We start from the raw sequence: 23,953 nt of genomic DNA, 5'->3' as shown, positions 1-23,953 counted from the left end.
CTTGGCGGGGGGGGGCTCTGTGTGTGGCCAACTGCACTTGGCGGCGAGGGGGGGGCTCTGTGTGTGGCCAACTGCGCTTGGCGGCGAGGGGGGGGCTCTGTGTGTGGCCAACTGCGCTTGGCGGCGAGGGGGGGGCTCTGTGTGTGGCCAACTGCACTTGGCGGCGAGGGGGGGGCTCTGAGTGTGGCCAACTGCACTTGGCGGCGAGGGGGGGGCTCTGTGTGTGGCCAACTGCGCTTGGCGGCGAGGGGGGGGCTCTGTGTGTGGCCAACTGCACTTGGCGGGGGGGGGCTCTGTGTGTGGCAAACTGCGCTTGGCGGCGAGGGGGGGGCTCTGTGTGTGGCCAACTGCACTTGGCGGGGGGGGGCTCTGTGTGTGGCCAACTGCGCTTGGCGGGGGGGGCTCTGTGTGTGGCCAACTGCCCTTGGCGGGGGGGGGGCTCTGTGTGTGGCCAACTGCACTTGGCGGGGGGGGGCTCTGTGTGTGGCCAACTGCACTTGGCGGGGGGGGGGGCTCTGTGTGTGGCCAACTGCACTTGGCGGGGGGGGGGGCTCTGTGTGTGGCCAACTGCACTTGGCGGGGGGGGGGCTCTGTGTGTGGCCAACTGCGCTTGGCGGGGGGGGGGGCTCTGTGTGTGGCCAACTGCGCTTGGCGGCGAGGGGGGGGCTCTGTGTGTGGCCAACTGCACTTGGCGGCGAGGGGGGGGGCTCTGTGTGTGGCCAACTGCACTTGGCGGGGGGGGGCTCTGTGTGTGGCCAACTGCACTTGGCGGCGAGGGGGGGGCTCTGTGTGTGGCCAACTGCACTTGGCGGCGAGGGGGGGGCTCCGTGTGTGGCCAACTGCACTTGGCGGCGAGGGGGGGGGCTCTGTGTGTGGCCAACTGCACTTGGCGGGGGGGGGGGGGCTCTGTGTGTGGCCAACTGCACTTGGCGGGAGGGGGGGGGCTCTGTGTGTCGCCAACTGCACTTGGCGGCGAGGGGGGGGCTCTGTGTGTGGCCAACTGCACTTGGCGGCGAGGGGGGGGGCTCTGTGTGTGGCCAACTGCACTTGGCGGGGGGGGGCTCTGTGTGTGGCCAACTGCACTTGGCGGCGAGGGGGGGGCACTGTGTGTGGCCAACTGCACTTGGCGGCGAGGGGGGGGCTCTGTGTGTGGCCAACTGCACTTGGCGGCGAGGGGGGGGCGCTGTGTGTGGCCAACTGCACTTGGCGGCGAGGGGGGGGCGCTGTGTGTGGCCAACTGCACTTGGCGGCGAGGGGGGGGCTCTGTGTGTGGCCAACTGCACTTGGCGGCGAGGGGGGGGCTCTGAGTGTGGCCAACTGCACTTGGCGGCGAGGGGGGGGGCTCTGTGTGTGGCCAACTGCACTTGGCGGCGAGGGGGGGGCTCTGTGTGTGGCCAACTGCACTTGGCGGCGAGGGGGGGCTCTGAGTGTGGCCAACTGCACTTGGCGGGAGGGGGGGGAGGCTCTGTGTGTGGCCAACTGCACTTGGCGGCGAGGGGGGGGCTCTGTGTGTGGCCAACTGCACTTGGCGGGAGGGGGGGAGGCTCTGTGTGTGGCCAACTGCACTTGGCGGCGGGGGGGGGGCTCTGTGTGTGGTCGGCTGCACCTGGCGGTGGGGGGAGGCTCTGTGTGTGGCTGGCTGCACGTGGCGGTGGGGGAGGGCTCTATGTGTGGCTGGCTGCACCTGGCGGTGGGGGGGAGGCTCTGTGTGTGGCTGGCTGCACCTGGCGGCGGTGGGGGGAGGCTCTGTGTGTGGCCGGCTGCACCTGGCGGCGGTGGGGGGGAGGCTGTGTGTGTGGCTGGCTGCACCTGGCGGCGGTGGGGGGGAGGCTCTGTGTGTGGCCGGCTGCACCTGGCGGCGGTGGGGGGGAGGCTCTGTGTGTGTGGCTGGCTGCACCTGGCGGCGGGGGGGGGGGGAGGCTCTGTGTGTGGCCGGCTGCACCTGGCGGCGGTGGGGGGGAGGCTCTGTGTGTGGCCGGCTGCACCTGGCGGCGGTGGGGGGGAGGCTCTGTGTGTGGCTGGCTGCACCTGGCGGCGGTGGGGGGGAGGCTCTGTGTGTGGCCGGCTGCACCTGGCAGTGGGGGGGGGAGGCTCTGTGAGTTGCTGGCTGCACCTGGCGGCGGTGGGGGGGAGGCTCTGTGTGTGGCCGGCTGCACCTGGCGGTGGGGGAGGGAGGCTCTGTGTGTGGCCGGCTGCACCTGGCGGCGGTGGGGGGAGGCTCTGTGTGTGGCCGGCTGCACCTGGCAGCGGTGGGGGGGAGGCTCTGTGTGTGGCCCGCTGCACCTGGCGACGGTGGGGGAGGCTCTGTGTGTGGCTGGCTGCACCTGGCGGCGGTGGGGGGAGGCTCTGTGTGTGGCCGGCTGCACCTGGCGGCGGTGGGGGGAGGCTGTGTGTGTGGCTGGCTGCACCTGGCGGCGGTGGGGGGGGAGGCTCTGTGTGTGGCCGGCTGCACCTGGCGGCGGTGGGGGGGAGGCTCTGTGTGTGTGGCTGGCTGCACCTGGCGGCGGGGGGGGGGAGGCTCTGTGTGTGGCCGGCTGCACCTGGCGGCGGTGGGGGGGAGGCTCTGTGTGTGGCCGGCTGCACCTGGCGGCGGTGGGGGGGAGGCTCTGTGTGTGGCTGGCTGCACCTGGCGGCGGTGGGGGGGAGGCTCTGTGTGTGGCCGGCTGCACCTGGCAGTGGGGGGGGGAGGCTCTGTGAGTTGCTGGCTGCACCTGGCGGCGGTGGGGGGAGGCTCTGTGTGTGGCCGGCTGCACCTGGCGGTGGGGGAGGGAGGCTCTGTGTGTGGCCGGCTGCACCTGGCGGCGGTGGGGGGAGGCTCTGTGTGTGGCCGGCTGCACCTGGCAGCGGTGGGGGGGAGGCTCTGTGTGTGGCCCGCTGCACCTGGCGGCGGTGGGGGGGAGGCTCTGTGTGTGGCCAGCTGCACCTGGCGGCGGTGGGGGGAGGCTCTGTGTGTGGCCGGCTGCACCTGGCAGTGGGGGGGAGGGGGAGGCTCTGTGTGTGGCCTCTGTGTGGACGGCGCTCTGTGAAGATAAGGGATCTTCCGGAAAAGGTTTTATTTTCCGAAAGATCCCGTCTAGACTGGCGCTTTTCTCCAGCAAAGCCCCGAGCCGGAAAAAAGTGGCAGCCATGTTTATGTAAATGCCGCGGGGGATATTTAAATCCCCCGCGGCATTTGCAATTCCGAAGTGTCTCATTAGTATCCCTTTTCCGGAAAAGGGTGCCAGTGTAGACACAGCCTACAAGTTTTCTTGGCGAAAAATATGCTAATGAGCAGGGCTTGACAAATAGTGTCATCTACTTGCCCGTGGTGAGTAGATTACACCCCGGACAAGCCGGCGCGGAGCGATCTGCGCATGCGCAGAGCACAGAACCGCGCAGCTGGCGAGCGGGCTCATCACCACTCGGCGAGCCCTGATAACGAGGGACTCATTTGCATAAGTCACAATCTTATTTGCATATTTTCTGTCAATCCGTTTTTGCGCGAGGGGGTTTTGCGCAAAAACAAGCAGTGTGGAGGTTTTCTTTTTGCACAAAACGCCCTTTTTCTGCAAGATCAGTACACCTCCTTTTTGGGGGCATAAGGATCTCGCGGGAAAAGGGGGTTTTGCGCAAAAAGAAAACCTCCACACTGCTTGTTTTCGCGCAAAAACGGATTGACAGAAAATATGCAAATGAGCTAGCTACTCATGCAAATGAGTCCCTCATTAGCATATTTTTTGCCAAGAAAACGCGTCGTGTAGACGTAGACTTAAAGCCCGGCTCCCTAAGTGCCTGCCTAGTTGGCCTGCATGGGCAGGCTGGCCCTGCATGCAGCGCAAAACAGCCAACTGTGGGGTGCTCGGGACCTCCCCTCCCCATGGGCCCAGGCGGGGGGCAGCCAGTGCTGGGCCATGGTCTCCTGCTGCCAGGCCTGGGGGGGCTGTGAACAGAACAGACCCTAGTGGGACACGCCCCCACCTGGACAGGCACACTCCTGAGACCCATGGAATGGGCAGAAACCCACAGCGGAGCAGGGCCATGTACTCTGGGGGGGCTGCCCCCAAGTACCTAACCGCGTGGGTGTGACCCTCTCCTTTCAGCCTCACCAGCTGCCACTGAGGCTGGGCTCAGCCCTGGGGGCACGGTAATCCCACAGCTGGCATGGCCCCCCCCACCCTGCGCAGGGGGCTCCCCCCGGGCCGGGTATTCCTAGGGCGGGTTCCAGTCAGCTCTGCGGGGCAGCAGCCTGTCAGTGGACAGGGGCCCGTGTCAGAGGGCCCTGGGCTCCCCCCGCCCACCCCTGCACGTGCCGCTGACCATGGTCTCGTAGCCCATGTAGGGGGTGTTGCAGCGGACCCCGGCGTCCTCAGCGTGCTTGCAGTCCTCCTCGGTGATGTTCTTGTAGGGGCAGCTCCACAGCGACGTCTCGGAGCCGGTGCATTGCACCTCGTTCATGTGGATCGGCCCCATCCCTGCGCACGAGGAGCCGGCAGCCAGTGCCCCAGGCAATCCCCACGCTCCCCTCCCCCTCCCCCTCCCCCTAGGGGCCCTTCCCCTCGTCCCAGCCCTCCCCTGCTGGGCGCGCATGGGGGCCTTCTCTGGCCCAGCACCCCGCATGCCCCAAACTGGGGTCCCTGGAGAGGCTGGCAGAGGGGCAGGGGCCAGCACTCACCGAGAGCTGAACCCCCCTCATGCCGGGAGAGCCCCCTTGTCGGCCCCACCTGCCTGCCTCGGTTCTCCCCCTTCAGAGAACAGGCTCAGGCTGAAACAGGCCCCAGGGCTGCCCCACACCTTGTCCCAGCTCACCTTGTCCCAGGCGTGCCCCCGTCAGAGCCTCCTTGGCGCTGCCGAAGCCCAGCTCGCGGCACACCACGCTGGCGGCCAGTAGGTTCCAGCGGTCATCACAGACGGTGCCCCACTCGCCATTCTTCAGCACCTCCACCCGGCCTTCCCCAGCCGTGGCACCGCCCTTCAGCCGGACGCGCGGCTGCAGGAGCATGGCAGCACGTCACGGGACAGCCCTGCCCAGAGCCCGGCCCCCACCGGCAGGCGGCGAGGCAGAGAGCGCTTACCTGGCCCTGCTGCTGTCGCCGCTGCTTCTTCTGGGCACTGCCAGTGGCAAAGAGGGGCCCTGGCACGCAGCTCACCACGGCAGGCATCCCGCCCTTGCACGCCCCCGTGGCGTTGCCCTTGTAGAATTCCAAGGGGCACGTGGAGATGTGCACCTCGCTCCCCGTGCAAGCCACGGAGTGCAGCCGGTAGCTGAGCGGCTGCCGCTCCAGGTACAACCTGCTGGGCAGACAGCAGAGCACGGAGCGCGTGAGTGCCCGGCAGGGGACAGGCAGCGGGTGACGGGCGCCCAGCGGCTCTCGCCATCCATGACCAACGCCGACCAGCAGGGAAGAGAGAGACGGTCGCTCCGTGGCCCAGCCCCTGCCCCAGCCAGCAAGGCCCACGCTCCCTCACCAGGCAGCCCCAGAGCAGGCCACGGGCCTTTGGACGCCAGAGCCCTCGGCGCCTGGCACCCATTTACCTCTTGGGACCCCCAAAGTCCTCCCTGCGCGTGTGTTTGGGGCGAGCTTTGGAGAACAGCCTGGAAAATAGAAAACAACAGTCAAGGGTTCGGGACCCGGGGGCCCACCCAGGGCCTGCACCACCAGCCAGGTTTCCAGCAGCCTCCAGGGCCCAGCCAGACCCACCTGGATACAGCCCGGGGCCAGCCAGTCCACAAGCTGCAGGCGGGGCAGCTGCTCATGCCTCCGGCCAGAAATGAGTCACCACTGCAGGGACTTCATTTCCCACCTCACGGCCCATGACAAGCATGACGCAGGCATGTCCTGTGTCACGCCACTCACCCAGGCAGGCAGGCACATGCTCCCTAGAAGGCAGCTGGCGGCAAGCCACGTGCTCCCCGCTCCGGCAGCCCTGTGCCACTCACAGCCTCACCCACCAGGCAAGGTTACAGGGCATCTCCCCCAGGGACCTGCGCTCAGCACAGCCACAAGCCCCAGTGCCCCCCCAGTGCGATGTCAGCCTCCCCAGGCACCGCCCTCCTGCACCCGAATTCCCCGCCCTCGACGGCCCTCCTGCCCCGCCCTTAACTGCCCTCCTGCACCCGAATTCCCCGCCCTCGACGGCCCTCCTGCCCTGCCCTCAACTGCCCTCCTGCACCCGAATTCCCTGCCCTCGACGGCCCTCCTGCCCTGCCCTCAACTGCCCTCCTGCACCCGAATTCCCCGCCCTCGACGGCCCTCCTGCCCCGCCCTCAACTGCCCTCCTGCACCCGAATTCCCCGCCCTCGACGGCCCTCCTGCCCTGCCCTCAACTGCCCTCCTACACCCGAATTCCCCGCCCTCGAAGGCCCTCCTGCCCCGCCCTCAACCGCCCTCCTGCACCCGAATTCCCCGCCCTCGACGGCCCTCCTGCCCCGCCCTCAACCGCCCTCCTGCACCCGAATTCCCCGCCCTCGACGGCCCTCCTGCCCCGCCCTCAACCGCCCTCCTGCACCCGAATTCCCCGCCCTCGACGGCCCTCCTGCCCCGCCCTCAACCGCCCTGCTGCACCCGAATTCCCCGCCCTCGACGGCCCTCCTGCCCTGCCCTCAACTGCCCTCCTGCACCCGAATTCCCCGCCCTCGACGGCCCTCCTGCCCCGCCCTCAACTGCCCTCCTGCACCCGAATTCCCCGCCCTCGACGGCCCTCCTGCCCTGCCCTCAACTGCCCTCCTACACCCGAATTCCCCGCCCTCGACGGCCCTCCTGCCCCGCCCTCAACTGCCCTCCTGCACCCGAATTCCCCGCCCTCGACGGCCCTCCTGCCCCGCCCTCAACAGCCCTCCTGCACCCGAATTCCCCGCCCTCGACGGCCCTCCTGCCCTGCCCTCAACCGCCCTCCTGCACCCGAATTCCCCGCCCTCGACGGCCCTCCTGCCCCGCCCTCAACTGCCCTCCTACACCCGAATTCCGCGCCCTCGACGGCCCTCCTGCCCCGCCCTCAACTGCCCTCCTGCACCCGAATTCCCCGCCCTCGACGGCCCTCCTGCCCCGCCCTCAACCACCCTCCTGCACCCGAATTCCCCGCCCTCGACGGCCCTCCTGCCCCGCCCTCAACTGCCCTCCTGCACCCGAATTCCCCGCCCTCGACGGCCCTCCTGCCCTGCCCTCAACCGCCCTCCTACACCCGAATTCCCCGCCCTCGACGGCCCTCCTGCCCCGCCCTCAACTGCCCTCCTGCACCCGAATTCCCCGCCCTCGACGGCCCTCCTGCCCTGCCCTCAACCGCCCTCCTACACCCGAATTCCCCGCCCTCGACGGCCCTCCTGCCCCGCCCTCAACCGCCCTGCTGCACCCGAATTCCCCGCCCTCGACGGCCCTCCTGCCCCGCCCTCAACTGCCCTCCTCCACCCGAATTCCCCGCCCTCGACGGCCCTCCTGCCCCGCCCTCAACCGCCCTCCTACACCCGAATTCCCCGCCCTCGACGGTCCTCCTGCCCCGCCCTCAACTGCCCTCCTGCACCCGACTTCCCCGCCCTCGACGGCCCTCCTGCCCTGCCCTCAACTGCCCTCCTGCACCCGAATTCCCCGCCCTCGACGGCCCTCCTGCCCCGCCCTCAACTGCCCTCCTGCACCCGAATTCCCCGCCCTCGACGGCCCTCCTGCCCTGCCCTCAACCGCCCTCCTACACCCGAATTCCCCGCCCTCGACGGCCCTCCTGCCCCGCCCTCAACCGCCCTGCTGCACCCGAATTCCCCGCCCTCGACGGCCCTCCTGCCCCGCCCTCAACTGCCCTCCTCCACCCGAATTCCCCGCCCTCGACGGCCCTCCTGCCCCGCCCTCAACCGCCCTCCTACACCCGAATTCCCCGCCCTCGACGGCCCTCCTGCCCTGCCCTCAACCGCCCTGCTGCACCCGAATTCCCCGCCCTCGACGGCCCTCCTGCCCTGCCCTCAACTGCCCTCCTGCACCCGAATTCCCCGCCCTCGACGGCCCTCCTGCCTCGCCCTCAACTGCCCTCCTGCACCCGAATTCCCCGCCCTCGACGGCCCTCCTGCCCTGCCCTCAACCGCCCTCCTACACCCGAATTCCCTGCCCTCGACGGCCCTCCTGCCCCGCCCTCAACTGCCCTCCTACACCCGAATTCCCCGCCCTCGACGGCCCTCCTGCCCTGCCCTCAACCGCCCTCCTACACCCGAATTCCCCGCCCTCGACGGCCCTCCTGCCCTGCCCTCAACCGCCCTCCTACACCCGAATTCCCCGCCCTCGACTGCCCTCCTGCTCTGCCCTCAACCGCCCTCCTGCACCCGAATTCCCCGCCCTCGACGGCCCTCCTGCCCCGCCCTCAACTGCCCTCCTGCACCCGAATTCCCCGCCCTCGACGGCCCTCCTGCTCTGCCCTCAACTGCCCTCCTACACCCGAATTCCCTGCCCTCGACGGCCCTCCTGCCCTGCCCTCAACCGCCCTGCTGCACCCGAATTCCCCCCCCTCGACGGCCCTCCTGCCCCGCCCTCAACCGCCCTCCTGCACCCGAATTCCCTGCCCTCGACGGCCCTCCTGCCCTGCCCTCAACAGCCCTCCTGCACCCGAATTCCCCGCCCTCGACGGCCCTCCTGCCCTGCCCTCAACAGCCCTCCTACACCCGAATTCCCTGCCCTCGACGGCCCTCCTGCCCCACCCTCAACTGCCCTCCTGCACCCGAATTCCCCGCCCTCGACTGCCCTCCTGCCCTGCCCTCAACCGCCCTCCTACACCCGAATTCCCTGCCCTCGACGGCCCTCCTGCCCCACCCTCAACCGCCCTCCTGCACCCGAATTCCCCGCCCTCGACGGCCCTCCTGCCCCGCCCTCAACCGCCCTCCTGCACCCGAATTCCCCGCCCTCGACGGCCCTCCTGCCCCGCCCTAAACCGCCCTCCTGCACCCGAATTCCCCGCCCTCGACGGCCCTCCTGCCCCGCCCTCAACTGCCCTCCTGCACCCGAATTCCCCGCCCTCGACGGCCCTCCTGCCCTGCCCTCAACCGCCCTCCTACACCCGAATTCCCTGCCCTCGACGGCCCTCCTGCCCCGCCCTCAACCGCCCTCCTGCACCCGAATTCCCCGCCCTCGACGGCCCTCCTGCCCCGCCCTCAACCGCCCTCCTGCACCCGAATTCCCCGCCCTCGACGGCCCTCCTGCCCTGCCCTCAACAGCCCTCCTACACCCGAATTCCCTGCCCTCGACGGCCCTCCTGCCCCACCCTCAACTGCCCTCCTGCACCCGAATTCCCCGCCCTCGACTGCCCTCCTGCCCTGCCCTCAACCGCCCTCCTACACCCGAATTCCCTGCCCTCGACGGCCCTCCTGCCCCACCCTCAACCGCCCTCCTGCACCCGAATTCCCCGCCCTCGACGGCCCTCCTGCCCCGCCCTCAACCGCCCTCCTGCACCCGAATTCCCTGCCCTCGACGGCCCTCCTGCCCTGCCCTCAACTGCCCTCCTGCACCCGAATTCCCTGCCCTCGACGGCCCTCCTGCTCTGCCCTCAACCGCCCTCCTGCACCCGAATTCCCCGCCCTCGACGGCCCTCCTGCCCTGCCCTCAACAGCCCTCCTACACCCGAATTCCCTGCCCTCGACGGCCCTCCTGCCCCACCCTCAACCGCCCTCCTGCACCCGAATTCCCCGCCCTCGACGGCCCTCCTGCCCCGCCCTAAACCGCCCTCCTGCACCCGAATTCCCCGCCCTCGACGGCCCTCCTGCCCCGCCCTCAACCGCCCTCCTGCACCCGAATTCCCCGCCCTCGACGGCCCTCCTGCCCTGCCCTCAACTGCCCTCCTGCACCCGAATTCCCCGCCCTCGACGGCCCTCCTGCCCCGCCCTCAACTGCCCTCCTGCACCCGAATTCCCCGCCCTCGACGGCCCTCCTGCCCCGCCCTCAACTGCCCTCCTGCACCCGAATTCCCCGCCCTCAACGGCCCTCCTGCCCCGCCCTCAACTGCCCTCCTGCACCCGAATTCCCCGCCCTCGACGGCCCTCCTGCCCCGCCCTCAACCGCCCTCCTGCACCCGAATTCCCCGCCCTCGACGGCCCTCCTGCCCCACCCTCAACAGCCCTCCTACACCCGAATTCCCTGCCCTCGACGGCCCTCCTGCCCCACCCTCAACCGCCCTCCTGCACCCGAATTCCCCGCCCTCGACGGCCCTCCTGCCCCGCCCTAAACCGCCCTCCTGCACCCGAATTCCCCGCCCTCGACGGCCCTCCTGCCCCGCCCTCAACTGCCCTCCTGCACCCGAATTCCCCGCCCTCGACGGCCCTCCTGCCCTGCCCTCAACCGCCCTCCTACACCCGAATTCCCTGCCCTCGACAGCCCTCCTGCCCCGCCCTCAACCGCCCTCCTGCACCCGAATTCCCCGCCCTCGACGGCCCTCCTGCCCCGCCCTCAACTGCCCTCCTACACCCGAATTCCCCGCCCTCGACGGCCCTCCTGCCCTGCCCTCAACCGCCCTGCTGCACCCGAATTCCCCGCCCTCGTCGGCCCTCCTGCCCCGCCCTCAACCGCCCTCCTGCACCCGAATTCCCCGCCCTCGACGGCCCTCCTGCCCCGCCCTCAACTGCCCTCCTGCACCCGAATTCCCCGCCCTCGACGGCCCTCCTGCCCCGCCCTCAACTGCCCTCCTGCACCCGAATTCCCCGCCCTCGACGGCCCTCCTGCCCCGCCCTCAACTGCCCTCCTGCACCCGAATTCCCCGCCCTCGACGGCCCTCCTGCCCCGCCCTCAACTGCCCTCCTGCACCCGAATTCCCTGCCCTCGACGGCCCTCCTGCCCTGCCCTCAACCGCCCTCCTGCACCCGAATTCCCCGCCCTCGACGGTCCTCCTGCCCCGCCCTCAACTGCCCTCATGCAACCGAATTCCCCGCCCTCGACGGCCCTCCTGCCCCGCCCTCAACTGCCCTCCTGCACCCGAATTCCCTGCCCTCGACGGCCCTCCTGCCCCGCCCTCAACTGCCCTCCTGCACCCGAATTCCCTGCCCTCGACGGCCCTCCTGCCCTGCCCTCAACCGCCCTCCTGCACCCGAATTCCCCGCCCTCGACGGTCCTCCTGGCCCGCCCTCAACCGCCCTGCTGCACCCGAATTCCCTGCCCTCGACGGCCCTCCTGCCCCGCCCTCAACCGCCCTCCTGCACCCGAATTCCCTGCCCTCGACGGCCCTCCTGCCCTGCCCTCAACCGCCCTCCTGCACCCAAATTCCCCGCCCTCGACGGTCCTCCTGGCCCGCCCTCAACCGCCCTGCTGCACCCGAATTCCCTGCCCTCGACGGCCCTCCTGCCCCGCCCTCAACCGCCCTGCTGCACCCGAATTCCCCGCCCTCGACGGTGCTCCTGCCCCGCCCTCCTACATCCGAATTCCCTGCCCTCGACGGCCCTCCTGCCCCGCCCTCAACCGCCCTCCTGCACCCGAATTCCCCGCCCTCAACCGCTCTCCTGCACCCGAATTCCCTGCCCTCGACCGCGCTCCTGCTTCGCCCTCCTGCACCTGAATTCCCCGCCCTCGACCGCCCTCCTGCCCCGCCCTCAACAGCCCTCCTGCACCCGAATTCCCCGCCCTTGACAGCCCTCCTGCCCCGCCCTCAACAGCCCTCCTGCACCCGAATTCCCCGCCCTTGACAGCCCTCTTGCACCCGAATTCCCCGTCTAAATGGGCGGGCCATGATCAGTGCTCTAGAAACAAAAAGATTTACAGTGGACTTCCGATAATCTGGAACCTATGGGACCTATGTGGTGCCGGATTATCAGATATGCCGGACTATCAGGAGGTACTATAAACTGGTTATATATATATTGTATACATTATATACAGGCAGTCCCCGACTTACGTGGATCCGATTTATGTCGGATCCGCAGTTACGAACGGGGCTCGCCCCGGAGGACACGGACTGCGGGACCTCGCGGTCCTGCCGCCTGTGTACTCCGGGGCTTTCTCCGCGTCTCCCTGGTCTGCAGACCAGGAAGACGTGGAGCAAAGCTGCGAAGGGGCTCGGGCAGCGGGGCAGCCCAGGCGCACCTGGGCTGCCCCGCTGCCCGAGCCCCCCCCACGACTTTGCAAAGCCTCGGGGAAGCCGGCAGCGGAGCGCGCCCCGCTGCCCGAGCCCCCCCCCTCGCTGCTGGCGTCCTCAGAGGCTTTGCTCCCCCTCTCCCTGGTCTGCTGGTCTCCAGCAGACCAGGGAGACTGGGAGCAAAGCCACGGAGGACCCAGGCGGCGGGACCGCGGTGTGTCTCGGTCCGCCGCCCGCGTCTTCCTGGTCTGCTGGGGTGGGGGGGGGGCGCAGCTAGCACGCCCCCCCCAGCAGACTAGGCTTTTCTCCGGACGCCTGTGGCAGAGCAGCTGGGGCGCTGACGGTTGGTCCCGCAGCGCCGCTCTGGGCACTACTGGACCAACCCGGCAGCACCCCAGCTGCTCTGCCCCAGGCGTCCTGATTCAGCCGCTGCTGGTCAATTTCAGCAGCGGCTGAATCAGGACGCCTGGGACAGAGCAGGTGGGGTGCTGCTGGGTTGGTCCAGTACCGCCGAGGAGCGGCGCTACTGGAGCAACCCAGCAGCACCCCAGCTGCTCTGCCCCAGGCGTCCCCAAGTCAGCTGCTGCTGAAACTGACCAGCGCTGACTACAGGAAGCCCGAGGCAGAGTTGCTCTGCCCCGGGCTTCCTGGAATCAGCTGCTGATCAGTTTCAGCAGCAGCTGACTTGGGGACGCTTGGGGTTCTTAAGTTGATTCTGTATGTAAGTCGGAACTGGTGGTCAGTTTCAGCAGCGGCTGAATCTGGATGCCAGTTCCGACTTACATACAGATTCAACTTAAGAACTGACCTACAGTCCCTATCTTGTACGTAACCCGGGGACTGCCTGTACTGTATATAAAGTGCTCTTAACCCTTTTTATTGTACATACTGTATACAGTATACTGTAATGTTTTAGTTTTTTTAAGCCTTTTTTACCCTTTTTGCCCAGTTCAGCTGCTGCAGCTGTTACCTTGTGACTCATTTTTTGCCAAAGCTCACTCACTAGGCTCTTACCATTTTGATGCCGGACTACCAGGAGTGCCGGACTATTGGATGCCGGACTATTGGCGTTTTACTGTAGTAGGTGGCCATGTTTGTCATATAAGCCCAAACGGTGGTTGGCCCCACAAAGACATGTGACCAGGCCACCTGGCTCTGGAATTCATCTTGAACCCTTTTATTACTGCATGGGAAGGGGGATACCAAGCAAAGGGGTCCTGCAATGGGATGTGATCTTCAGCGGGCCTATGGAACTGCCTGGCCCACTCTAAGAGGATACTTGAAGAACTCTGAAAAGCTGTGATCCAGGCCAGAGTAAAGATCAACTCCAACTTGACGCTTTTCCCTGAGACTCGAATAGCTGTTTAGGGTAAGAATTTGAAGGTAACAAGTTTCTTAGTGGATTAGAACTTACTAAGCATTTTCTGTTCATTTTAATTTAATAACTTACTTTGATCTGTCTGTTTTCTCCTGCAACCATTTAAATCCTACTTTCTGTTCTTAATAAAAACACTTTTGTTATATGAAGCTGTGACGGCGCGTCAGATAACCCGGCCCTGCACCCCCATCCGCAGCCAGACGTGACTCTCGGCCGGCCAGTCGAGTAGAATGTTTTGTTGGGTCTCAGGGACACAGCGCAGCACAGAAGCAATGTTAGCGCAGGCACCGAGAGCAGACGCCTTCTTCCTCTTGGGGGGAAGGGCTCCTGGGCCCTGAATCCCCCTTTCCTGCTCTCAGTCTCCTCTCCTCATCCTACCAGCAGAGATTAACCCCACTCCTAGGCCCTACCCCCAGCCTGGTCACAGTCCTCGCCTATATCCCCTTGTCTCTCCCTCTGGGAACAGAGTTATCTTCTCAGGCTGGCCCTGAGGTGTCTACGGCCAATACACACTGGCTGTGTCTAGACTGCACCCCTTTTGCGGAAAAGGGATGCAGATTAGACAGAGCAATTGCAAATGAAGCGGGGATTTCACTCTTCCACCCTTCATTTGCATAAACATGGCTGCCGCTTTTTTACTGCTCGGGGCTTTGCCAGCAAAAAGCGCCAGTCTAGACGGGGATCTTTCGGAAAATAAAGCCTTTTCCAAAAGGTCCCTTATTCCTCTTAAAATCAGGAATAAGGGATCTTTCGGAAAAGGCTTTATTTTCCGAAAGATCCTCGTCCAGACTGGCGCTTTTTACCGGCAAAGCCCCGAACCGGAAAAAAGCGGCAGCCATGTTTATGCAAATGAAATGGGGAAGATTTAAATCCCCGCTTCTTTTGCAATTGTGCTGTTTCTAATCTGCATCCCTTTTACGGAAAAGGGGTGCAGTCTAGACACAGCCACTTGGAGGGAGCCATGAGGAATCCCACATAACACAATACAGACAGGCAAAACCACAAGGTTACAAAGTAGACATCACCCTTGCCCCCCCGCGTCACACAAGCCCAGGGTATATAATTGTTATCTGGCAAGAGGAGCAACCACTGTGCGTCTCTCTCTTTCACTGATAAAGTGGGCAGACTTTATGAGCTTTCTCTGTGTAAAACTTTTACACAAGGTACGATGAATTTATTTAGGGATTTGGTCCCTTCTGGGGGGTTGGATTCCTGGGTACAGAGCCCTTGTAGTTGTGCCGTTCTCAAGCTGCAGTGGCTCAGTGTCTGTGCTGCTCTGCAGGGGGGTGGTAACCCCAACTCTGTCTTGCCTAGAGAAGACCAGAGGATCTGGCCCAGGCACAGGGCACCCAGAGGGCAGGAAGGTGGGTGTCAGTGGCATGATCAGCACAGCAGGGGACAACTCCCAAGGGACTTCTGTGATTCAACACCTCACAAGCATTTTGCTGGGGGATCCTGTCAAAGACTTTCTGGAAATCTAGTACATTGGATCCACTGGATCCCTCATACTTGTTGGCCCCCTCAAATACTGTAATTCTAGTAGATTGAGGAGGCACGATTTCCCTTTATAGAAACTCTGCTGACTCTTCCCTACAATTTGGCTACGTCTAGACTGGCATGATTTTCCGGAAATGCTTTTAACGGAAAAGTTTTCCATTAAAAACATTTTTGGAAAAGAGCGTCTAGATTGGCAGGACGCTTTTCCTCAAAAGCACTTTTTGCGGAAAAGCGTCCGTGCCAATCTAGATGCGCTTTTGCGCAAAAAAGCCCCAATCGCCATTTTCACGATCGGGGCTTTTTTGCGGAAAAGAAATCTGAGCTGTCTACACTGGCCCTTTTGCACAAAAGTTTTGCGCAAAAGGGACTTTTGCCCGAATGGGAGTAAAATAGTATTTCCGCAAGAAGCCCTGATTTCTTACAGTAGGAAGTCAGTGCTTTTGCAGAAATTCAAGCGGCCAGAGTAGACAGCTGGCAAGTTTTTCCGGAAAAGAGACTGATGTTCCGGAAAAACTGGCCAGTCTAGACACAGCCTTTATGTTCTTCTCTGTGTCTGATAATTCTGTACTTTAATATGGCCAGTACTGACGTTAGACTTACTGGTCTGTAATTGCCAGGATCACCTCGAGAGCCCTGTTTAAATATTGGCATCACGTTAGCTATCTTCCAGTCATTGGGTACAAAAGCTGATTTAAAGGATAGGTTACAAACCACAGATAATAGTCCTGCAATTTCCCATCTGAGTTCTTTCAGAACTCTTGGGTGAATGCCATCTGGTCCCAGGGACTTGTTAGGGTTCAGTTCTTCAATTTGTTCCAAAACCTCCTCTACTGACACCTCAGTCTGGGACAGTTCCCCAGATTTATCACCAAAAAGAATGGCTCAGGTTTGGGAATCTTCCTCACGTCCTCATCCGTGAAGATGGATGCAAAGAATTCAGGGTACGTCTACACTACAGCGCTAGTTCGAACTAACTTAGTTCGAATTAGTTAATTCGAACTAAGCTAATTCGAACTAACGTGTCTAGAACTAAAAACTAGTTTGAATTAGCGTTTTGCTAATTCGAACTAGCAAGTCCACATTGAGTGGACTCTGAACAGGGCTTAAGGATGGCCGGAAGCAGTGCCGGCAGGGCATCAGAGGAGGACTTAGAGCATGGAGCTGCTGTCTCAGGCTAGCCGAGGGCTGCGCTTAAAGGGTCCCGACCCCCACCCCGGACACACAGTTCTAAGGGGTGCCCCGCTTGCAAAGAAGTTCTGGCTTGGAGTGCCCTGAGTGCCCACACTGGGCACATCACACCACTCGGCCATCAGCCCGGCTGCACTTGCCGCAGGCTGCCATCTGGGGAGAGGGAGTAATTGGGGGGCTGCAGGAGAGCTTCCACCCCCAGAAGCCCGCAGAGCCAGCCCAGTCCTCCCCATCGGGGGCTCGTACCCCATTCCTCCCTCACCTCCTTCCACTTGCCCTTCCCTAGCCCCCCTTCTTATTGATGTACAAAATAAAGATAACGTTTCTTCCAACATTGACTCTGTCTTTATTGAACAAAACTCGGGGAGACTGGGAAAAGGAGGTGGGAGAGGGGAAGAGAAAGGCTGGGAGAGGGGAGGGCAACTAACATGATCAGGGGTTGGGAACAGGTCCCAGATGAAGAGAGGCTACAGAGACTGGGACTGTTCAGCTTAGAAAAGAGGAGACGGAGGGGGGACAGGATAGAGGTCTCTAAAAGCAGGGGTTGGGTGGAGAGGGTGCATTCAGAAAAGTTCTTCCTGAGTTCCCATAAAGAAGGACTAGAGGACACCAAAGGAAAGGAATGGGTAGCAGGCTTGAAACTAGTAAGAGAAAGTTGTTGTTCTTGACAAAGCAAATAGTTAACCTGTGGAACTCCTTGCTGCAGGAGGCTGTGAAGGCTAGAACTAGAACAGAGTTGAAAGGGAAGTGAGATAAAGTGATGGAGGTTGGGTCCATGGAGTCCTATTAGCCAGAGGGTAGGAGTGGTATCCCTGCCCAAAGTTTGTGGAAGGCTGGAGAGGGATGGCACGAGACAAATGGCTTGGTCATTGTCTTCGGTCCATCCCCTCCAGGGTCCCTAGGGTTGGCCGCTGTTGGCAGACAGGCTACTGGGCTAGATGGACCTTTGGTCTGACCCAGTACGGCCATTGTAAGCTCAGGGCTCAGTGTCGGGGGTCTCAGTGGACCCCCTTGATTTTCATGCACACCTGGTCCTGGGTGGCCAGGCTGGCAGCTCTCCTGCCCTAGACGGCCACTTTCCTGTGCCTAGTGCGGAGATCGTGGACGAGGTCCACGATGTCCGCACTAGCCCAGGAAGGTGCCCGCCTCTTGCGGTCCAGGGCAAGCTCCTGGGAGCCGCCAGCCTGGTCCCGGCAAGAGGGGGTGGGCTGGGGGGCATCGGGTGGGTGGCTCTGTGCCGTGCCAGGTGCAGGGTCTGCTAGCTGGGTGCTGGCAGGCTTGCACCTGGCACGGGCACCGTAGCCAGCCCGTGCCCCTTTAAGGGGTCCGGGGCCGGGAGGGGGGCATAGAGTTTCCCTGGTGTTGGCCAGAGTGGCCACCAGGGAAACCTGGGGAGGGCTAGCCTCCCACTAGTTCGAACTAAAGGGCTACACAGCCCTTAGTTTGAACTAGCTAGTTCGAACTAGGCGTTAGTCCTCGTAAAATGAGGTTTACCTAGTTCGAACTAAGCGCTCCGCTAGTTCGATTCAAATTCGAACTAGCGGAGCGCTAGTGTAGCGCCTAGGAAAGTTAGTTCGAACTAACGTCCGTTAGTTCGAACTAACTTTGTAGTGTAGACATACCCTCAGGGTATGTCTACACTACCCCGCTAGTTCGAACTAGGAGGGTAATGTATGCATACCGCACTTGCTAATGAAGCCCGGGATTTGAATTTCCCGGGCTTCATTAGCATAAGCGGGGAGCCGCCATTTTTAAATCCCCGCTGCTTCGAACCCCGTGTAGCGCGGCTACACGGGGCTCGAACTAGGTAGTTCGGACTAGGGTGCCTATTCCGAACTACCGGTACACCTCATTTCACGAGGAGTAACGGTAGTTTGGAATAGGACCCTAGTCCGAACTACCTAGTTCGAGCCACGTGTAGCCGCGCTGCACGGGGTTCGAAGCAGCGGGGATTTAAAAATGGCGGCTCCCCGCTTATGCTAATGAAGCCCGGGAAATTCAAATCCCGGGCTTCATTAGCAAGTGCGGTATGCATACATTACCCCGCTAGTTCGAACTAGGAGGGTAGTGTAGACATACCCTCTGTTAGTTTCTCTGCAATGACCGTATCAGCCTTGAGGGCTCCTTTAGCCTCTCAGTCGTCCAGTGGTCCCACTGGTTGTTTAGCAGCTTCCTGCTTCTGAGGGACTGAACAGTTTTTTGTTATTTTATGAGTTTTTGCTAGGTAGCTCTGATGCATTTTGAATCTGGGATATACATTTAACTTGAGCCTCTTTACAAAACGTCCATGCGGCTTGCAGGGATTTTGCTTTTGGCCCTGTACTTTCTAATTTCTGCTTAACCAACTTCCTCACTTTAATATAGTTCCCCTTTCCCAGCCTCCAGGCCCCCCAACATACATGGGTCTGCCAGCACAGGGCTCGGGGCAGGCACAGGCGGGTGGGGAATGGGGAGCTTCACAGCCAAGCCAGCGGCCCCACTGCCATTTTCTCCAGAAAGTGGCCCATGTCCGCCAGCCCTTCCTCTCTTTCCAGGAAAGAAAGCTCCACTCCAGGGCCCTGGGCCTCCCCCGACAGCCACCGACCCCACGGCCAACAGTCCCATCTCTCTGGCAATGGCCCCCAGCATGTCCCCCAAGAAAGGTGCTCCTGCCAGCTGGTGATGGGCATGGCACTCCCGGCTCCCAGGCCAGGCCAGGATCAGACCCCCCGTGGGGTGGGGCACATTTCCCCTGGAGAACACAGAGCACAAGCAGAAGCCCCAGCTCCAAGCAGGGACGGGCCAGACCCCAAGAGCCTCGCCCCCCGTCCATCGCCAGCTGAACCTCACCACTGAAACTCAAAGGCCCCATGGGAGCCATGCAGCGGGGGGCCCAGCACACCCGCCCAGGGCAGCCTTTGGTCCCAGGGGAAGTTCAGGGCTCCAGCCGGATTCCCAGCCCAGCCGAGAATCTCAGCCTGATGGCAGAAGAGACTGGCCCGGGCAGGGGCCGTTTCTCCCATCCGGAGGGACTTGGCATCCCCAAACCGGCCGGGAAGGCTCAGCCCCAGGCTGAGGCCTTAGCCCCAGCCTGTTACCTCGCGCCCAACTCTGGGCTCTGGCCCTTTGTCTTGGCTGCTCGCTTGAGGCGCCTGTGGAAAGGAAATGGTGACCTGCCAGTCAGGGGATCCTGAGGCGCAGGAAGACGCCCAGGGCTACAGCCCACAAGTCCAGAGTGGTGCAGCTCCCTGGGGACCGTGGCCATTGGGCACCGTGGGGCCTGGCAGGGCTGGTGCCCCCCAGGGTCCCCATGCAGCAGGGCCACTCTGGGTGTGGCTGGGGGGATGGGAGAGCCACGGGGCACGGAGCCAGGGAATCTGGGACAAGGTCCGTGCCTTCGCCCTGAGTCTGAGCTGCCTGGTTCCATCTCCACGTCCCGCCCAGCCGGGTCTCAAGGGAAACGCCGCCCCCGGTCACCCGACCCAGCAGGTGGGGAGTTGGGGAAAAGACCAAACGACGCGAGAGTCCCAAGAAAAGGCGGCGCGCACCCAACCACCCCCTCCCTGCCCCTGCATGGGACCCCCACCCCCAGAACTGCCCCACACCCTTCCCAGCCCTTAGGACTCCCACCCTTGACCCCGTGGCCCATGCCCGGCCTGCTCCACTGCTGGGCTCTGCTCACTTGTAGAAGTTCCTGTTGACTTTCTTCTCCGCCGGGAAACCCATCATCCCGCAGACCACGCGGCTGTTCTTCTGGCTCCAGCCCTGGTCACAGATCTGCGCCCAGCCCTCCTTGTAGCGCACCTCCACCACGCCCTCCGCCACCGGCAGCCGCTTCCTCGCGCCCGCCACCACGGGACGGAGCCTCAGCTCCTCCACCTGGTTCTGCTCAGCCTGCCACAGGGAGAGTCTGGTCAGGCCTGCTCCGCAACCCTGGACACGTCCCTACACCCCCCCTGCGCCAGCCTGCCCGGCAGCCCCCCTGCCAGCCGGCCCAGACCACCTATGCCAGCCTGTCCGGCCCAGACTCCCCTAGCACCAGCCACTGCCCCCCCAGCGCCAGCCTGCCCGGCCCCCTGCGCTAGCCTGCCTGGCAGCCCCCCTGCCAGCCGGCCCAGACCACCTATGCCAGCCTGTCCGGCCCAGACCCCCTAGCACCAGCCACCCCCCCTGCGCCAGCCTGCCCGGCCCCCTGCGCTAGCCTGCCTGGCAGCCCCCCTGCCAGCCGGCCCAGACCACCTATGCCAGCCTGTTCAGCCCAGACTCCCCTAGCACCAGCCGCCCCCCCAGCGCCAGCCTGCCCGGCCCCCTGCGCTAGCCTGCCTGGCAGCCCCCCTGCCAGCCGGCCCAGACCACCTATGCCAGCCTGTTCAGCCCAGACTCCCCTAGCACCAGCCACCCCCCCAGCGCCAGCCTGCCCGGCCCCCCAGCGCCAGATTGTCCAGCCCAGACCCCCTAGCACCAGCCACCCCCCCAGCGCCAGCCTGCCCGCCCCCCCTGCGCCAGCCTGCCCAGCCCTCCAGCGCCAGCCTGCCCGCCCCCCTGCGCCAGCTTGCCCAGCCCCCCAGCGCCAGCCTGCCCGCCCCCCCTGCGCCAGCCTGCCCGGCCCCCATCGCCAGCCTGCCCGCCCCCCCGCGCCAGCCTGCCCGGCCCCCCCATCGCCAGCCTGCCCGCCCCCCCGCGCCAGCCTGCCCGGCCCCCCCAGCGCCAGCCTGCCCGCCCCCCCGCGCCAGCCTGCCCGCCCCCCCTGCGCCAGCCTGCCCGGCCCCCCCATCGCCAGCCTGCCCGCCCCCCCGCGCCAGCCTGCCCGGCCCCCCCGCGCCAGCCTGCCCGGCCCCCCCAGCGCCAGCCTGCCCGCCCCCCCGCGCCAGCCTGCCCAGCCCTCCAGCGCCAGCCTGCCCACCCCCCTGCGCCAGCCTGCCCGCCCCCCCTGCGCCAGCCTGCCCAGCCCCCCTGCGCCAGCCTGCCCAGCCCCCCCATCGCCAGCCTGCCCGCCCCCCTGCGCCAGCCTGCCCGCCCCCCCTGCGCCAGCCTGCCCAGCCCTCCAGCGCCAGCCTGCCCGCCCCCCCTGCGCCAGCCTGCCCGCCCCCCCTGCGCCAGCCTGCCCAGCCCTCCAGCGCCAGCCTGCCCGCCCCCCCTGCACCAGCCTGCCCAGCCCTCCAGCTCCAGCCTGCCCGCCCCCCCTGCGCCAGCCTGCCCAGCCCCCCTGCGCCAGCTTGCCCAGCCCCCCAGCGCCAGCCTGCCCGCCCCCCCTGCGCCAGCCTGCCCGCCCCCCCTGCACCAGCCTGCCCAGCCCTCCAGCGCCAGCCTGCCCGCCCCCCCTGCGCCAGCCTGCCCAGCCCCCCTGCGCCAGCTTGCCCAGCCCCCATCGCCAGCCTGCCCGCCCCCCCGCACCAGCCTGCCCGGCCCCCCCAGCGCCAGCCTGCCCACCCCCCCTGCGCCAGCTTGCCCGGCCCCCAGCGCCAGCCTGCCCACCCCCCCTGCGCCAGCCTGCCCACCCCCCCTGCGCCAGCTTGCCCGGCCCCCCCATCGCCAGCCTGCCCGCCCCCCCGCGCCAGCCTGCCCGGCCCCCCCAGCGCCAGCCTGCCCACCCCCCCTGCGCCAGCTTGCCCGGCCCCCCAGCGCCAGCCTGCCCGGCCCCCCCATCGCCAGCCTGCCCGCCCCCCCGCGCCAGCCTGCCCGGCCCCCCCAGCGCCAGCCTGCCCACCCCCCCTGCGCCAGCTTGCCCAGCCCCCCTGCGCCAGCCTGCCCGGCCCCCCCATCGCCAGCCTGCCCGCCCCCCCGCGCCAGCCTGCCCACCCCCCCTGCGCCAGCTTGCCCAGCCCCCAGCGCCAGCCTGCCCGGCCCCCCCAGCCCAGCCTGCCCACCCCCCCTGCGCCAGCTTGCCCAGCCCCCAGCGCCAGCCTGCCCGGCCCCCCCAGCGCCAGCCTGCCCGGCCCCCCCAGCGCCAGCCTGCCCGCCCCCCCTGCGCCAGCCTGCCCAGCCCTCCAGCGCCAGCCTGCCCGCCCCCCCTGCACCAGCCTGCCCAGCCCTCCAGCGCCAGCCTGCCCGCCCCCCCTGCGCCAGCCTGCCCAGCCCCCTGCGCCAGCTTGCCCAGCCCCCAGCGCCAGCCTGCCCGCCCCCCCTGCGCCAGCCTGCCCGCCCCCCCTGCACCAGCCTGCCCAGCCCTCCAGCGCCAGCCTGCCCGCCCCCCCTGCGCCAGCCTGCCCAGCCCCCCTGCGCCAGCTTGCCCAGCCCTCCAGTGCCAGCCTGCCCGCCCCCCCTGCGCCAGCCTGCCCAGCCCCCCCCAGCGCCAGCTGCCCAGCCCCCCATCGCCAGCCTGACCGCCCCCCGCGCCAGCCTGCCCGGCCCCCCCAGCGCCAGCCTGCCCACCCCCCCTGCGCCAGCTTGCCCAGCCCCCCAGCGCCAGCCTGCCCGGCCCCCCCATCGCCAGCCTGCCCGCCCCCCCGCGCCAGCCTGCCCGGCCCCCCCAGCGCCAGCCTGCCCACCCCCCCTGCGCCAGCTTGCCCAGCCCCCCAGCGCCAGCCTGCCCGGCCCCCATCGCCAGCCTGCCCGCCCCCCCGCGCCAGCCTGCCTGGCCCCCCCAGCGCCAGCCTGCCCACCCCCCCCTGCGCCAGCTTGCCCGGCCCCCAGCGCCAGCCTGCCCGGCCCCCCCAGCGCCAGCCTGCCCGCCCCCCAGCGCCAGCCTGCCCGGCAGCCCCCCTGCCAGCCGGCCCAGACCAGCTATGCCAGCCTGCCCACCCCCCCTGCGCCAGCCTGCCCAGCCCCCAGCGCCAGCCTGCCCGGCCCCCCCAGCGCCAGCCTGCCCACCCCCCCTGCGCCAGCCTGCCCGGCCCCCCCAGCGCCAGCCTGCCCGGCAGCCCCCCTGCCAGCCTGTCCAGCCCAGACCCCCCTAGCACCAGCCGCCCCCCTAGTGCCGGCCGGCCCAGCCTCATTCTGCCCAGCCCGCCTGACGCTGCCCAGCATCCGTCTTCCCGACCTGCTGAGCCTGCCGCGCACCAGCCTGCGAAGCCCAGCACCACGGGCAGAGGGCCAGGGCTGCTGTCACTCACCTCGATGACGTTGGAGTCCACGTAGCCCGGGATACGCTCGTCCTTGCAGATCACGCCGGCGTCCTCCTCGTGGCTGCAGTCGCTGTTGCCCCAGCCGCGGGACCGGCAGTCCGCGAGGCTCTTCTCACGGCCCTCACAGTTCAGGTTGTCCAGCCAGACCCGTCCTGCAGAGGCACCGGCAGGGCCAGGTGGGAGAGGGCTGTGAGACGTGGGGGGCGTATGGGGCTTACATGGCTGGTAGTGGGGGGCAGCTCAAAGCAACTCAAAAAGATCTTGGAAGAAACGTGACTCTCACCCCATCCAAAGGGCGATTGCCAGGGAGCTCACAGGGGTGGCAGGGAGTGCACACAGGGCCAGCCCCACTGCACACACAGGGCCAGCCCCACTGCACACACAGGGCCAGCCCCACTGCTCACACACACACTGCGCACACAGGGCCAGCCCCACTGCACACACACTCACACTGCGCACACAGGGCCAGCCCCACTGCACACACAGGGCCAGCCCCACTGCACACACAGGGCCAGCCCCACTGCTCACACACACACTGCGCACACAGGGCCAGCCCCACTGCACACACACTCACACTGCGCACACAGGGCCAGCCCCACTGCACACACAGGGCCAGCCCCACTGCACACACACTCACACTGCGCACACAGGGCCAGCCCCACTGCACACACACTCACACTGCGCACACAGGGCCAGCCCCACTGCACACACACTCACACTGCGCACACAGGGCCAGCCCCACTGCACACACAGGGCCAGCCCCACTGCTCACACACACACTGCGCACACAGGGCCAGCCCCACTGCACACACACTCACACTGCGCACACAGGGCCAGCCCCACT

General features: G+C 66.0%; 1 protein-coding gene across 9 annotated transcripts in view; it reads right to left on the bottom strand.

Moving 5' to 3' along the window:
• LOXL3 (lysyl oxidase like 3) overlaps positions 1–23,953 on the bottom strand; it is a 56,613-nt gene that overhangs the window by 15,057 nt on the left and 17,603 nt on the right. For 4 of the 9 annotated variants that reach the window (XM_089777671.1, XM_089777672.1, XM_089777673.1 and 1 more), the window contains exons 3-9: positions 23,098–23,261; positions 19,728–19,939; positions 19,144–19,197; positions 5,513–5,572; positions 5,052–5,271; positions 4,786–4,966; positions 4,297–4,451 (exon numbers count right to left, since the gene is read on the bottom strand). In XM_089777671.1, the coding sequence (XP_089633797.1) occupies positions 4,297–4,451; positions 4,786–4,966; positions 5,052–5,271; positions 5,513–5,572; positions 19,144–19,197; positions 19,728–19,939; positions 23,098–23,261 (1,046 nt within the window). The remainder of the gene's footprint in view (positions 1–4,296; positions 4,452–4,785; positions 4,967–5,051; positions 5,272–5,512; positions 5,573–19,143; positions 19,198–19,727; positions 19,940–23,097; positions 23,262–23,953) is intronic. The other 5 variants (XM_089777675.1, XM_089777676.1, XM_089777677.1 and 2 more) reach the window with 5 other exon arrangements.

This window comes from Pelodiscus sinensis, chromosome 4 (assembly GCF_052426305.1).
Source record: "Pelodiscus sinensis isolate ZL-2025 chromosome 4, ASM5242630v1, whole genome shotgun sequence".
Classification (NCBI taxonomy): Eukaryota; Metazoa; Chordata; order Testudines; family Trionychidae; genus Pelodiscus; species Pelodiscus sinensis.
The sequence above is the reverse complement of the archived record's forward strand: the minus strand, read 5'-3'. Positions and strand labels throughout refer to the sequence as shown.